General features: G+C 37.0%; 1 protein-coding gene across 5 annotated transcripts; it reads left to right on the top strand.

Moving 5' to 3' along the window:
• On the top strand, positions 1–7592 carry LOC141720493 (protein ZINC INDUCED FACILITATOR-LIKE 1-like). Of its 5 annotated transcripts, none has more exons than XR_012574395.1 (17): positions 4–528; positions 665–705; positions 846–906; positions 987–1089; positions 1188–1290; positions 2897–2950; positions 3035–3097; positions 3275–3324; positions 3428–3503; positions 3852–4064; positions 4485–4590; positions 5647–5732; positions 5823–5930; positions 6354–6398; positions 6497–6585; positions 6985–7062; positions 7175–7279. XR_012574395.1 is itself a non-coding variant. In XM_074522929.1 (17 exons), exons 1-17 carry the CDS (start codon positions 303–305, stop codon positions 7270–7272), a joined length of 1566 nt encoding a protein of 521 aa, XP_074379030.1. In that variant the 5' UTR covers positions 8–302; the 3' UTR covers positions 7273–7592. The 5 variants fall into 5 exon arrangements, 4 of the variants coding, with proteins under 4 accessions (XP_074379033.1, XP_074379030.1, XP_074379032.1 ...); XM_074522929.1 differs by having other exon boundaries at positions 8–528; positions 7019–7062; positions 7175–7592; XM_074522930.1 differs by having other exon boundaries at positions 9–528; positions 4503–4590; positions 7019–7062; positions 7175–7592.
• The last annotated feature ends 7474 nt before the right edge of the window (positions 7593–15066 follow it).

Raw genomic sequence — 15066 nt, forward strand, 5'->3', positions numbered from 1 at the left:
CTCAAACTCCATACTGACACGGCTGAAATTGCGACCAACTTTAGCCAAATTGATTTCAATTTGCTAATCCTGAGTTTATCGAGGAGGCGGTGTTATAAAAAATATGCTGATCACATATTTACATCCATATTCTGTGTTATAAAAATATGGTTATCTCTTGGATTTGTGATGATGGCCATATGGGGCGTAAATTGGAGATAACTAGCCGGGGGAGAGACCGTGAGTGAGGATAGGTATTTAAAGTGTGGTATCTTGTTTAACAAGTTTTAAAATTCCCACGCATAGGAGCTACATATATAGCTATGCAGAGAGATAAGATAATTGAAATGATAGCTAGTATAGGAGATGAGAGTACCAGAGAACAAGCAATATTGGAGCAGAAAGATGATAGTACCAGTAGCGGAAAAGGAGCAGAAGATTACTACTATGAGAAATGCCCTGGCTGTGAAATTCATAAACACAAATATTCAACTCCTCATATCCCTCTCAAGCATTTAATCTTTGTCTGGGTTGTCACTTTATGTGCAGGTTCTGTGCATAGCTAAGATGTTACTCTTGCATGGCTGAATAAATTTTTATGTTACCACTTATGGTTCTTGTTGTTTTTTCTTTGTGAATTGCATGCTAATTCACGTCTTTGTTTTTTTTTTTTTTACTTTTACAGCACTGCCGATATCCTCCCTGTTTTCTTTTGTATATTTTATGGTATGCATTTTTTTTTTGTTTGATAAAGCAGCTGTCAAGTTTTAATTCGAATAATATTTTGTCGCTTAGACTCTGTTCTTAAATATGCTAAACATTTGTAGATCTTCCATTTACAATGTTTCAAATTTTGCATATCGCAGATAAGGGACTTCCATATTGCAGAAAGGGAGGAGGACATTGGTTACTATGCTGGATTCCTAAGCAAGTTTCTAAGAAGCATCTATGTATATCAGAAATCTGTTCTATTTTGCCGTTGCTTTTAAAGTTTGTCTTCCTAATAGGTTCATCGTTTATGTTTGGAAGAGCTCTGACATCTGTGCTTTGGGGAATTTTGGCTGATCGTTATGGTCGAAAGCCTGTGATAATATTTGGCATGATTTCAGTGTTGGTTTTATAATCCATGTGTGATAATTGATATAGTAGGTAAATTTATAAAGGTATCTATTAACAATCTTTGACTCCATATCTTTTGATGATTACAGGGTTATTTTTAACACTCTCTTTGGCCTTAGTACAAGCTTCTGGATGGCAGTTTCTATGAGGTTTCTTCTAGGAAGCTTGTGTGGAATACTTGGCCCTATGAGGGTATGTTGATATACAATTAATTTCGATATACTCCTGTAATACATTATAATTGGCATGAAATTCAATCTGGTTGGGTGGGTTTTACTTTATGCTTGTTAGAAGAGAGATACGCTAATATGCAATTACACTCCGCATCTGCAGACTGTTCACCATTTTACTCGTTACCATGGACATCAGCAATATCTTCATATGATAGTCTAAAAATTAGTTAAGGAACACCCTAGCATTAAGAGAACTAAAACACCTCAAACAGCAAATTTGATATTTGTTATGTGTCCCTAGTGTAAGCATCAGTGTCATCATGCACTTATTTAAATATTAGCGGTATTGATATTACATGTATGATTATTATCCTTATCAGAGCAGTGCCGATATTTCTAGTGCTGCTAAATCATCTACATTTTCAGTTGAATGATGTTATATTAGTTATATAGACAATCCAAATCTGCACGACGAATTTTTGCACTTTTGTTCACTCTCTCTTCGATTGACATGCATCCTACCTTTGCACTGCATTACATCTACAGCTACTTAAATAGTTTAATACATTGATTGTTTTAAGATCCAACTATAAATTGTATTTATTTTACAAATTCACCTTGCCTTTTCTCAAGTGAGTGCCTATCTAACTGACACGGGTAAGATGTTCAAGTGCTGTTGGCTCCTCAATAAACGTAATTTTTTTATAGATGTATGTTCAGTGGTAGCACTATCTGGTGCTCATGATCAGCTGTAGCCTACATTACTGCTTATGAAATTAAACTACAGTTTAGCTATTGTAGTGTTATAAGCAATATGTCAACCTTGTGTGCTAACATTTTTATTACTTATCTAGGTATAAGCTAATATCACCATTATGCACAATTGACACTAGAATGTTAAAGCTTGTATTATGCAAAATATTTACTTTAACAACCTCGGCAATATTCTTCTAGTTTGTAGCTGGAATTTTGATTCTACTTGTTCTGTATCAAATGAGAAAAAGCGTCTTAGCAAATCAAATTGTAGTAGAATATTGGCATTATTGTGCATGCATCTGATCACGTCTCCTGGGAAATATATGTTTGAGACATCAAGTGAAGCTGCAGAAACATTTTTCATCACTTCCAAATAATGAGGTTTCTTCTAGGAAGTTTGTTCCAAATGCTTGGCCCTACCAGGGTATGTTGATATACAACTAATTTCAATGCATTGCTGCAATACATAATACTTGGCTTAAAACTCGATCAGGGAGGATGGGTTGTACTTGACTAATTAAAAGAGAGAGACGCTAATATGCAGTTACACTCTGAATCTGCAGATTGTTCACAGTTTTACTTTTACCCCTTATTCATGGCAATTAGTAATATAAAGTATGTTTGTGCTACTTTTATTTGGCATCAATAAAGCAGATACACTGAATACATAATGAAACTCGGTTCTTTTGTCCTAATTGCAGCTTCTTTTTGGGGAATCACTATAACTTTGATGATGTATAATTATGTGCAAGAAAGAAATAGTATATTTTAGCACCAACTCTAAGAATGGTTCTTAAGTCACCCTTTTTAGATATATTTATCGCGAAATCAAATGTCAAGTGAATTTACTTTACTTTTGATGCCTGCAGGCATATGCTTCAGAAGTTTGTCGTAAAGAACATCAAGCTTTGGGATTGTCAGTCGTATGTTGATAATTTTTTTAGTTTTACTCTCTCAGTTGTAACTTTCTTTCTTGTCTCTTGACGTAGTGTAATCTGTCATTTTAGATTAGCACATCCTGGGGCGTAGGGCTGGTCATTGGACCGGCTATTGGAGGCTATTTTGCACAGGTATGGCTACTTTTTCTGTAAGTTCATCAACTGTTTTAGTAATTGTAGATATATCGAACTAAGAATTGTCGTTGGCTATTTTACATGTACGATAATTAGTAATTTACATTGGTTATAAGACGTGAATCATTTTAGGTTGATTACTCACATAGTTTTTCTAATTTCTGTATTTTGTAGCCAGCAGAAAATTATCCAAATATATTCTCTAAAAAATCTGTCTTTGGGAGGTATGTGTGTAATCCAATTTATGGATATGTAGCTACTGATTCCTAGAATTTTCATACTCCTTGCAGATGCGGAAGCTTTGTAACATGTCAATGTATATGACAGGTTTCCGTACTTTCTACCTTGCCTTTTGATATCACTCTTTGCTTTACCTGTATCCATCATCTCATTTTGGCTCCCGGTATGTTAGTTCGATCTTATATTTGTAGCTCATTAGGTTTATATTTTGCCATAACCCTATTGTCTCATAGTTAAATTAACAGTCTTTTAATCAAATTCCATCATGCCATTTATATCTGGTGTTTATCGATATTATACAAATCAACTACAAATGGTGCTTAATAGCCCGTTGTACCCTCATGTTCTGTAACGACCTTGGTTTTTACATCCTTTTTCTGGTCATGTCATGGAGAGTATAGTGGAAACAACTCCTGTGCAAGGTCGTTATAGCACAGAATTTGACATTTTCTCATTGTCTTCAAGCACAGAATTTGACATATTCCTATTGTCCAATCCTGGGTTGCTATAGGAAACACTGCACATTCATCATGGAAATAAAAATGAACAAGGTGATGCAGCTGATGGGTTGGAGGGTGTAATATGTAAGTCCGATGTAGATGGAGTAATTCGTTCCAAACAACGGCTTCCAAGTTCTGAACAGAGCCTTTTGAGAAACTGGCCCCTGATGTCTTCCATAATTGTGTATAGCGTTTTCCAGCTCCATGATACGGCCTACGCTGAGGTGATGGCCATATCTTATTTGATGCATATTTATATAAAGAAACACTTACATTTTCCCTCATACAATTTCCCATTTATTCAAATGCACAGTAAGATATCTAGTATCATGTACTTTTCGTACCTCGAACCATCAATCTTTACTCTTATATCAACGTTGGAAAAAACCATATATGGCTCCTGTACGTGCCTTGAAACTGTGGTCCAACCTGAGTCAGAAAAGCCTTTCGTGAACTCTGGGGTGAAACCTTTACTTTGTACAGTGAACCTTTCAACTTCAGATTTCACCTGTGTGCATACCATACACAGTTTTAGGATAGTCTTCGTTACTCATCTTAGGACAGAGATAAATATAAAAACTCTGATCTTTTGAAACTTTTCTGTTTCCTTAACATTCCACAGTCTGCATATTTGTCTTAAACAGATGCTTTATTCTCTTCAGGCATTCTCATTGTGGGCCAACAGCCCTAGGAAGTATGGAGGACTGAGCTATACAACTGCAGACGTTGGTGAAGTTCTCGCCATTGCAGGTATGACGGTAGGAATTTATAGTCCTGGAAGATCGTGATCATTCGCATAGCATTTGCGATACTTGGGGCATCCACACTTCTCACTGGTACTGGGGAAAATTGAATACCCAGGTTACACAGCATAGTATGGAGATCTTGTCTTAAGAAGTGACAATAACTACGTTATTAGATTCCCATCTTGTGGTTGTCATCATATTCGCTTAAAATATGTCAAATGTTGTTTGTTGTATCTTTAGAGATTAGTTTCCTACCCTTTGGTAAACTTTTCTTGTCATCGACATCATTTCCCGAAATCAATGTCCATGCTTTCCACAGTTTAAAACTTAAATACTGCATCTAAGGAGTGATTCCCTCAAAATTGGGTGCATTTTCTAATATGGATCGTACTGGAGTCTGGACTAATAAATGTTCTAAAAGGCTTCTAATTTTACCGATCCATTGAACATTGATCCATTGAACATTGATGATTTCTTCAACATCGATTACTTCAGCATCTATGTCAGTTATGGACAATAGATTGCCGTGTCTCTGCACTTTGAATAGGTAGCTAGTAAGAAGCGCCCTGATGCAGGAAAGGCAAAAAATAGTGGCACTTTCAACTTTATTCTTTTTAGTGAGTTACCACTTGTTTCTTCAGTTTTAAGTCATTATGAATCTAATTCCTACTCTTGTCTGAGAGACTGGTCCAGAAAAATCTGTAAGTTACTCATGTTATCAATTACTGGAATTGATTTATTTGAGGAAGCCTCAGCTATATTAAAGTGTCAATTTAGCTGCACACAACTAGTAGACATCATTTTGTATGTACTCCTCAATTTCATATATTGGGTATATGATTATAACTTAAATTGTAGTGGAAGCTACTGCATAAAGTCAACATTTGTAGAACACTGATATGGCAAAAGCTATAATTGACAACACATCTGCAGAGCCGTGGTGGCAAATACAATGTACACATATTGGGATGATAATGTAGTTTTTGTGATTTTCAGTTTAAGGTAACGTATGTAAACAAATTATAAATTTTGATTGCTGACTATGTTAATGATGTATCAGGATTTGGTCTGTTAATTCTTCAGCTTTTGCTTTACCCTGTACTAGAGCGGACCTTTGGTCCCATCTTGGTATCTCGTATTGGAGCTGTATGTCCTGAAAGAGAACTTGATGTGTAACCTCTGACTTGACTTTATTCAGATATGTATGGTTTAATTCTTTTTGCTATCTGTATGAAGGTTCTTACCATGCCGCTGCTATCCTGTTACCCATACATAGCTATGCTCTCTGGGTTCTCCCTTTTTGTTGTGCTTAGTTGTGCATCTGTCTTGATGAATGTCTTAATGGTAAGCTGAATAAGAATCCTACTCTTTAATTATGCTATCCCTGACTAATAAGTACTGTGATATATAATATAGCTGATCTGTAGGTGGAAGTTGAGTTACCTAAGTTCTTGTCGTTGAACACTTGTGCTAATCTTCTAATGCTTCAGTACTAACTACAATTACCCTTCACTCTGTCTAATTTCTGCAAACCCCTGGTCTAATTATATTTTCTGCAGTGTGCTATGTCTCTTGTACACCGAATTAAAATTTTAAAGGCAGGGGTTGTTGGTGAACAATCATAGCCTCCTTCTTTAGGACTCAACAATCCCTTCCCTGTTACATAAATGACCCATTTTGTATGTAAAATTTAAAGTCCTGAACATAACTATGAATACATCAGTCATTAAAATCGGATTTCCTGACCAGTTTCTTAATCATAATCAGGTATCAGTATCGACAGGATTGTTCCTTTTGCAAAACAGGGCTGTGGTATGTTTTACTGATTTTGTAACATTATATATCTATTCAACACTAATTACTTATAGGTATCCGATAATTATAACCAACTATTAACAACTTGACTTCAGACCAGTGAACAACGAGGAGCTGCAAATGGAATTTCTATGTCAGCCTTGTCTCTTTTTAAAGCACTTGGTCCAGCCTGTGGGGGATCATTGTAAGCTCTCTTTAAAAATTGACTTCGTGTGCAAAAGTTTGTGTTGCTCTCAGTGTTTAAATCATTTTCTAAGTTCACATATCGTACTTCCATAACTTTGACAAGTACGATAAAGATTCTGTGATGTTATTAATGCCAGACTTTCGTAGATCTTATTCTACATATCGGTTAAGAAGTTCCATACACTAAACTTTATGTGTTCTACACTGTCACTAAGGTTTACCACGGATTGCCTATTAAACTTGCAATATCACTGCCGCGACTCAGTCCGTTCATAGTCGCAGTATCAATATATACTAATGAACATAAATTGGGGAAAGCCATAATATAGAGATATTGCCTTTAATTCATTCATGCATTTTTCATATTATAATCATAAAGATTACATTGTTTATCCAGATTACTATAGCATTACTTCTTCCATTTCATACAGCTTTTCTTGGGCACAAAAGCGGAAGAATACTCATTTTCTTCCAGGTACACTGTTTTTTTTGAATTATGAGCAGCTATAATGCTCAGTTCCAATATAATTGCTCCTTAATAATATAGCAAGTCTGGGTCTTCACTCAAATGCTACAATGTCATGCAGGGTATCAAATGTTATTCTCCATTCTAAACTCGATTGAATTCATTGGGCTTGCTATGACCTTTAAACAATTTCTTAAGCTACCAAGCAACAATCATTAGTAATACACTTCGTACCTTGCCATACTATCAGCTTCCTCTTTTCAAACTTCGAGTTTCTGCATTCCATGAGATTAGCTCCAAGTGCGAGAACAGCATCCAGTAAAGAGTGGATGTACATTTTCAGCATATGTCAGAGGTGGAAAAATAATATAGAAAATGTATTGTAATGTGTAATTGGTATATTATATGAGGCAACTAAACTCTCTTCAGAGATTAGAGACCTGATTATAGCCGTTAGTTGCTCTTTCTGCTATGTAAAATCGTTTTTCAGAAACTGCTAATCTGCTACGATGAATGTGAAATATTTTAGTTGTGGGAAATATTTTAGTTGTGGGTCCCACACACAAAACTTTTCACACACACAAAACTTTTCAAACACCTCACTTCATCTTATTCCACTTTTTTCCCACCTTCCCTCCTGTTTATCTACCCCTACTTTATCACTTAATTATCCCTTCTTTATCACTTAATTATCCCATTGTACCATTGGCTCTTCCTATGAATACCCTCCTCCCCTAATTTCACAAAATGCACCTTACTCTCTTTTCTCCCGTAGTCCATCAAGTAGGAAACTTACCTTGCGGTAGTTTCAGGCAGGTCAGAATAGAAGGCCCTCGTACTTCTCTCTTCTTTCATTTCGGGTGAGTTAGTGTTAGTATTGGTCTGGATGTAGCCTTCATGATCTATAGTAGTAGGCAATCGTCCATTTGTTACGGCAAGGGAGTTCTCCAGGTTATCTGTTCTAGTACCAAATGGGCCATTATGTTCAGGTTATCCGGTCCAGTACCAAAGGAATAGGGAATCGTTGTATTACTATTCAGTTGTACTGTTACTTCGTAAACTTGAGAGAGAATATTGTAACCATTATTATTATTATAGTGAAAACATTCGGAGCTGGTCCCGTGATTTTTACATCTTTATCTTAATGGGGGTTTTCACATATAAATCTTGGTGTTCATCTTTCTTGATTATCATTAATATGTTCATATTATTGTCTATGGTAATTCTCAGATTCTATTTACGCAAAGACGGGAAACGGCAGTTCCTAACAATTGGTATCAGAGCTGAGGGGCATATTATTGGTGACTAGGAAAGTTTTCTATGTGCAATGGTTCTCTGATTTCACGCTGTATTTATACGGAAAACTCCCCAAACACATCCACTTTCATGGACAACTTGTGCGGTTCTAAGTGACGATTTATGTAGTCTTTGGTAAATGGAAATGGAGAGTTCATCCAGTATAATGATATGTTTAACAGCTTCAAATTATCCGTTATGGAAACGTAGAATCAAAGATCTTCTTTACAGTAAAGATTTATTTGATCCAGTGGAGCTGAAAGGGATCAAGCTTGCAGAGAAATCTGATGCGGCTTGAAAGAAGATGAACATGAAAACTATCAGTCTTATTCGTCGATGGACTGATGACTCAGAGTACAATCATGTTGCAGAAGAAGAAGACGCTTCCAAGCTATGGACGACATTGGAGTCTACCTTCCAACAGACTAGTTCACAAAATATAATTTTTCTGTTCCGGAAGATGATGAACATGAGGTTCAAGGATAGAAATAATATGTTAGAGCATATGAGCGAATTTCATGGGTTGTTAAATCAACTTGCAACTATGCAGATGAATCTTAATGAGAAACTCAGGGCAATTTTTTTTCTCAACATTTTGCCTTGGAGTTGGGATACGTTAGTGGTGACAATAACTAATGTTGTGCCAAGTGATAACTAACGTTGCAATCCATCAAGGAAGGTCTCCTTAGTGAGGCTATGAGAAGAAAAGGAAAGGGAGTCAGCAACGATTCTCAGGCTCTTGTTACTGAGAACAGGGGCATAAGCAACTACAAGGTTTCGAACATGGGGCGTAGTAAAAGCAAAAATTTTGGAAATTTTAGTGGCAAATCAAAAGCAACGTTGAATGCTACTATTGTAAGAAGAAGGGTCATTAAAAGAAGGATTGTAGAGCCTGGCTCAATGAGCGGAACAATGGTCAGCAAGGGAGACATGTCGAGAAAAGCACAACAGCTGTTATGATAGAAGATATTGTGGTCCTTTCTTTCAGAGAAGAAGAATGCTTATATGTTGATGATCAGAAGGTCGAATGGGTGGTTGATACTAGATCAACGTATCATGCAACACCCACTCAGAAATTCTTTACGAGGTACCAAGCAGGCGACTTTGGTACGGTAAGAATGGGTAACTCTGATCAGTCAAAGATCACAAACATTGGTAACATCTGCATTGAGACAAACATAGGTTGTTCAATCACTCTAAAAGATGTCAGGCATGTTTCAGACTTACGGATTAATTTGATTTATGGCATGGTGCTAGACAAGCAAGGGTATATAAATACATTCGATGGAGGAATGTGGAAACTTACTACGGGTTCGTTAGTGGTTGCAAGAGGTTCCACTGGTGGTTTGGTGTACACGACACAAGTGAGGATGTGTTCAAATGGTTTGAACACAGTTGAAGATGAAACTTCAGCAAGTTTGTGGCACAAGAGGCTTGGCCACATGAGTGCGGGCTGGAGATTTTAGCAAAGAAATCCCTCTTTCCGTTTGCTAAAGATACTGCATTGAAGCCCTGCGGATATTATTTATTCGGGAAACAACATCGAGTATCTTTTAGCAGTCCACTGAAGAAAAAGTCGATGGTGTTAGAAAGAGTCTACTCTGATGTGTGTGGGCAGTTTGAGGTGGAGTTCTTTGGCAGAAATAGGTACTTTGTTACCTTCATTGACGAAGCATCTCAAAAGGTGTGGGTTGAGCTACTCAAATCCAAAGATCAAGTGTTTGAGTACTTCCAGAATTTTCATTCCATGGTTGAAAGATCAAAATTGAAACAACGAAAGTGCCTTTGTAGGGATAACGGAGGACAGTACACTTCAAAAGAGTTTCAAGAGTACCTTGTAAAGCATGTTATTCGGCATGAAAGGAGAGTTCCTGGAACCCCACAGCAGAATGGCGTTGCAGAAAGAATGAACAGTACCATTACTGAACGAGTCAGATGCATGTTGAAAATGGCTAAGCTGCCGAAGTCATTTTGGGGAGAAGCTGTAAGAACGACTTGCTACTTGATCAATAGATCTCCATCGGCACCTCTAGACTTTGAGATTCCGGAGAAGATCTGGTTAGGAAAGGATGTCTCATATTCCCACTTGCGGGTGTTTGGATGCAAGGCTTTTGAACACATCCCGAAGAAGCATAGAACAAAGCTTGAAGATAAAAACAACTTTGTGTATTCTTGTTGGCTACGAAGATCCAGAGTTCGGTTATCGATTGTGAAATCCTGAATTGAAGAAAATATTCAGGAGCAGAGATGGGGTATTCCATGAGTCTCAAATTTGTGAGAATTTTTGGAAAACTCAACAACCAAGGAAAGCTAGAAATCCAGATACATTAGAAGATGATGCAGAGGATATGGCAGAAGATGAGGCTACGGAGCAGGGGGAGCTACTGTTGAGTGGCATTTATGATACTTTATTACGCTCCATAAAGCTTTGAATAGGTGTATTTATACTCAAGTTGTTGGTGTTTTTATGTGTTTTGTAGTGTTTTTGCATTGCAGGCATTTTCCAGGTAATCAGGTAAATTAGCATGGTTGTAGTGCTAATTTGGTGTTTTGATGGTGTTGGAATAAAGGTTCGTGAAAAGACCGGCTCAAATCAGCAAGGAGAAAGAAGAAGTCAGAATTTTAAGCAGAAGGACGGCGCGCCCTCGCTGGTCAAGCGCACGACCGTGCCCAAAGAGCAGAAACTCAGCGTGCCCGCGCTGGTCCAGCGCGCGCCCGCGCCAGGTCAGGGTAGCAGAATTCTGTTTCTGTTAGGATTTTGAGAGTTTGAATCCTTGTTCAATTCTACAGCATATATATACATAAATAAAGACGCTTTTCATAAGGAGAGACGTAACGGAGCTGAAGGAAAAGACAACAAGAAGACCTATAGCACAATTCAATGAAGACGAAGAAGATCTAGTTTATTCTTATGAATCTTTGATCTAAGTTGTAATCTTGGATGCTCGTTTCTTGTTTTGTTGAACCTAATACTCTGGATTTCGTACTTGGTTTTATTAAGTATAAAGACTACATTTATTATACCATGTTTTCATCGGAACCCACGTTGATGATGAGTCTGATTATGGGCTAATCCTTATCGTGGGGTTCTAGCGGATTTATTTATGGATTTATTTAGTTGATTTATTTCGATGCCTTAGTGTGTGGTGATTGTATGATAACCTAGTATTGGTTGTGCTTCGTCTTATGAGCGTCGCGAACTTATAAGATAGTGTGTTAATTCTTAATGAAGTGAAAGTGAATTAACAATTTAGAACTTGCCATGCTAGCATAGGTTCATGTGTTATTGTTATGCATGATTCGTAGGTAATTTAACCATCTTACTTGCCCTATGTAATCACGATAGATAACTTGTGCATTAAACCGTTATGTTGTCAAATTCTATAGATATATAGGGTCTTAATATAATTGGTGTCTATTCAGCTTCTATCTCTTTTGTGGATGTCTGATAGTATGGTACTCGTGCAACGAAAGTTGGCGTTTATCAGTTTCGTGTTATCTGATTAGTGTCATCACCATTACATGCTAAGGTTAAGAACGAAAAGGCTATTGAATGAAGTACTTAATGAAGTTAGAATCTCATGTTTGTGTCATATATTATTCAACTCTATTTACTCTCTTTAGTTAATGTTCTCTAGTATAATTCTCAATAGTTAATCATAGTATAATCAAAACCCAAATTTGTTATTCGTCTTAGCATTGAATAATAGCCATATCATTGTTGCATAAGTGCATAAATCACAAAGTTAATCTAAGCCTGTCCCTGTGGGAACGAACTAGAAATAATTCTATATTACTTGTGAATGCGTATACATACGTGTATTAGTAGCACGTGTTTAGCGACAACAAAGCTGTATAACCCTCCTGGTTTTCAGCAACCGCAATATGCCCCTAAGCAGCAACTTCAACTTTAGCTCCTACCGCAAGCTAATGAAAAATCTGAATTGCAGGAGTTGAGGCTCATATGCAAGAGCCAAGCTGTGTCTATCAAGACCTTGGAGAATTAGATTGGGCAAATTGCTAATGCATTACTGAATTGTCAACCTGGCACGCTTCCAAGCGATACTGAAGTGCCATGCAAGAAGGAAGCTAAGGAGCATGTTAAGGCAATTACATTGAGGTCTGGTAAGGTTGCGAATCCTGAAAAAGTAAAGACTCCAGAATCTGAAGTTATGGCTGAAGAAGACAAATGCAGAAGGAAGCCGAACTGGAACCAAGGAAGACTACTATTGAGCACACTCCTCTTGAGGGTAATACATGGGAGAAACAGATCTATCCTCCATATTTTTTTCCTAAGAGGCTGCAGAAGAAAAAGCTGGATAAGCATTTTGAGAAGTTTCAGGAGGTGTTCAAGAAACTTCACATCAACATACCTTTCGTTGAAGCTCTTGAACAAATGCCTAGTTACGCGAAGTTCATGAAAGGTATTCTCTCTAGGAAGGTGAAGCTTGATGACTTAGAGACCGTTGCTCTCACGAAGGAATGCAGTGTTGTGCTGCAACAGAAGTTGCCTCCGAATCTTAAAGATCCTGGAAGCTTCACTATTCCATGCACCATTGGAAATGTGTCATTTGACAAATGCTTATGTGGACTGATGCCCTTGTCAATCTTCAAGAAGTTGAACTTTCCTGATCCAAAGCCTACTTATATGACTTTGTAGTTGGCCGACCATTCTATTACATATGCGCGAGGTATTATGGAGGATGTCTTGGTCAAGGTGAATAAACTCATCTTTTCTGCTAATTTTGTAATTCTTGATTTCGAGGAGGATAAGAAGATTCCCATAATCTTGGGAAGACCTTTCTTGGCTACTAGTTGAACCGTGATAGATGTACAGAAGGGTGAGCTCACCATGCGAGTGATGGATCATGATGTAACTTTTAATGTGTTCAATGCCATGAAGTTCCCTACGAAAAATGAGGAGTTCTAAAAAGTGGAGTTGGTTGATTCTGTGGTTACTTCAGAACTTGATCAATTGCTAAGGTCTGATGTCTTAGAGAAGGCCTTGTTGGGGAATTCCGATAGTGAAGATGATGAAGGGGATGAACAGTTATAATTTTTGAATGCTTCTCCCTGGAAGAGGAAGATTGATATGTGTAACGCCCTCCAGACCCGGGGTATAAGTCTGGGGGTTACTAGCTAATCACCAAACCTGTACAATCTGAATAACAATAATAATGAAATGTATCTAAATCCCTTAACACTAACCAGGATCTTTTTAGGGTGAAGTATAAAAACTAGAACCACTAACTACTTTATTACAAACCAAATTTAAAATCTTACAATCTCTCTTTATTATAACTCATTGTCGAACCGGTTTTAAACTAAGTTTATCTTTTATTCAAACACACACACACTAACTATCTACACTCCACCTGTTCGGGCAACTCAAAGCTTTCTTCTTGGATTGGGATCAACACCTTGGGTATGAGAGGATCCCTAGGCTTGACCCGCTTCTTTACCACTCGAGTCCTGATGGGTTTCATATTCCTTCTTAACTGAAAAAAATAAGGTGAATAACACAAAAAGGGGTGAGCCAAAAATTGCTCAACAAGTCCACAAAATATAAACAGTGTTAAAGCAGTTTAAATGAATCGGTAATCTGGGTACATATGCAAAGACATAACCCTGCGAAAATAGAAAGAAGGCCACTGCTGGCGAATACAAGTGAACTAAACTGGACACAAGTTCGCATCTATACCCTGTTGATCAGCCACGATACAGTGCAGATCTATATCTCCCTATTTAGATCCAATCGGTAACCCAGGCTCTACAGCCCATCTCAAGGATCCGGTTATGTCCCGGTCCTTAGGATCAAGTAAAACTTAATCCCAAAATATCAATATCTAGTCCATGGAGTAGCAACCAGAATAATCAGTATGCTTTGATATATTCTAATCACCAAAATATACCAATGTAACAATTGGAATATGAATAAGGAATTCAAAGAAAAAGGAGAAATCAAGAATTGAAATGAAATATGAACAAGAGAATAACAAGTGTGTATTAGTGTTTATGAATAAGGATCAAAAGAGTGCAAGCGTGATATGTATCTGAAGAAATATCACTATTCTGAAATTAGAATAGGGGAAAAACTTGTCTTCTACGCGACTCACTTCAGATATGTCACCTTCGTCTATCACCGGATCAACCTGCCTTGCTGGCTTAGCTTCTGCTAGAGAAATAGACTGATTTAGTCATCTCATACTTCAATTGCGTCTTAAACTGACTTCACGTCATTCATATTGTCTACCCATGCGCGTATTATTGACTCATATATTATTTATTAACAAGCAAGACTCGATTAACCACATAATACATATAATCATATAAGCCACATAATCATTTTTATGGTTAAAATAATTTTTAGAATCAAAATCGACTCGCTATTCGCTTAACTGATCATTATCTGGCTCGTTTCCTAATTTTCGGGATTTATCGGATTCGTCTTTGCACCCGATTCGGCTTATAATCAGATAAATATCAAAGGTCAACTAATTTCTAGAAGAAATTAGGTTTGAATATTATTTTTAATGAAAATAATTTATTTTTCTGAGTCAAAGAGCTTTCGTTTCGCTTGAATCGGATTAACGGTCTAATTAATATCAATTAAACAAAGATAAATCAATTTATTATTCAATATAAATAATTATTACTAATAATTAAACCCTAAACTAATTTTTAAATAATTATTTAGGAAGAATCAGAACTAAAAAT

Source organism: Apium graveolens, chromosome 4, assembly GCF_009905375.1.
Source record: "Apium graveolens cultivar Ventura chromosome 4, ASM990537v1, whole genome shotgun sequence".
Taxonomy (NCBI): domain Eukaryota; kingdom Viridiplantae; phylum Streptophyta; class Magnoliopsida; order Apiales; family Apiaceae; genus Apium; species Apium graveolens.

Excerpts from the sequence above, each read along its gene's own strand:
- LOC141720493 (XM_074522929.1), top strand. The coding sequence starts at position 303 with ATGCAGAGAGATAAGATAATTGAAATGATAGCTAGTATAGGAGATGAG. Across the intron at positions 529-664 it reads GGTTGTCACTTTATGTGCAG|CACTGCCGATATCCTCCCTG; the intron begins GTTCTGTGCATA and ends TTACTTTTACAG. Across the intron at positions 3,504-3,851 it reads TCATCTCATTTTGGCTCCCG|GAAACACTGCACATTCATCA; the intron begins GTATGTTAGTTC and ends GGGTTGCTATAG.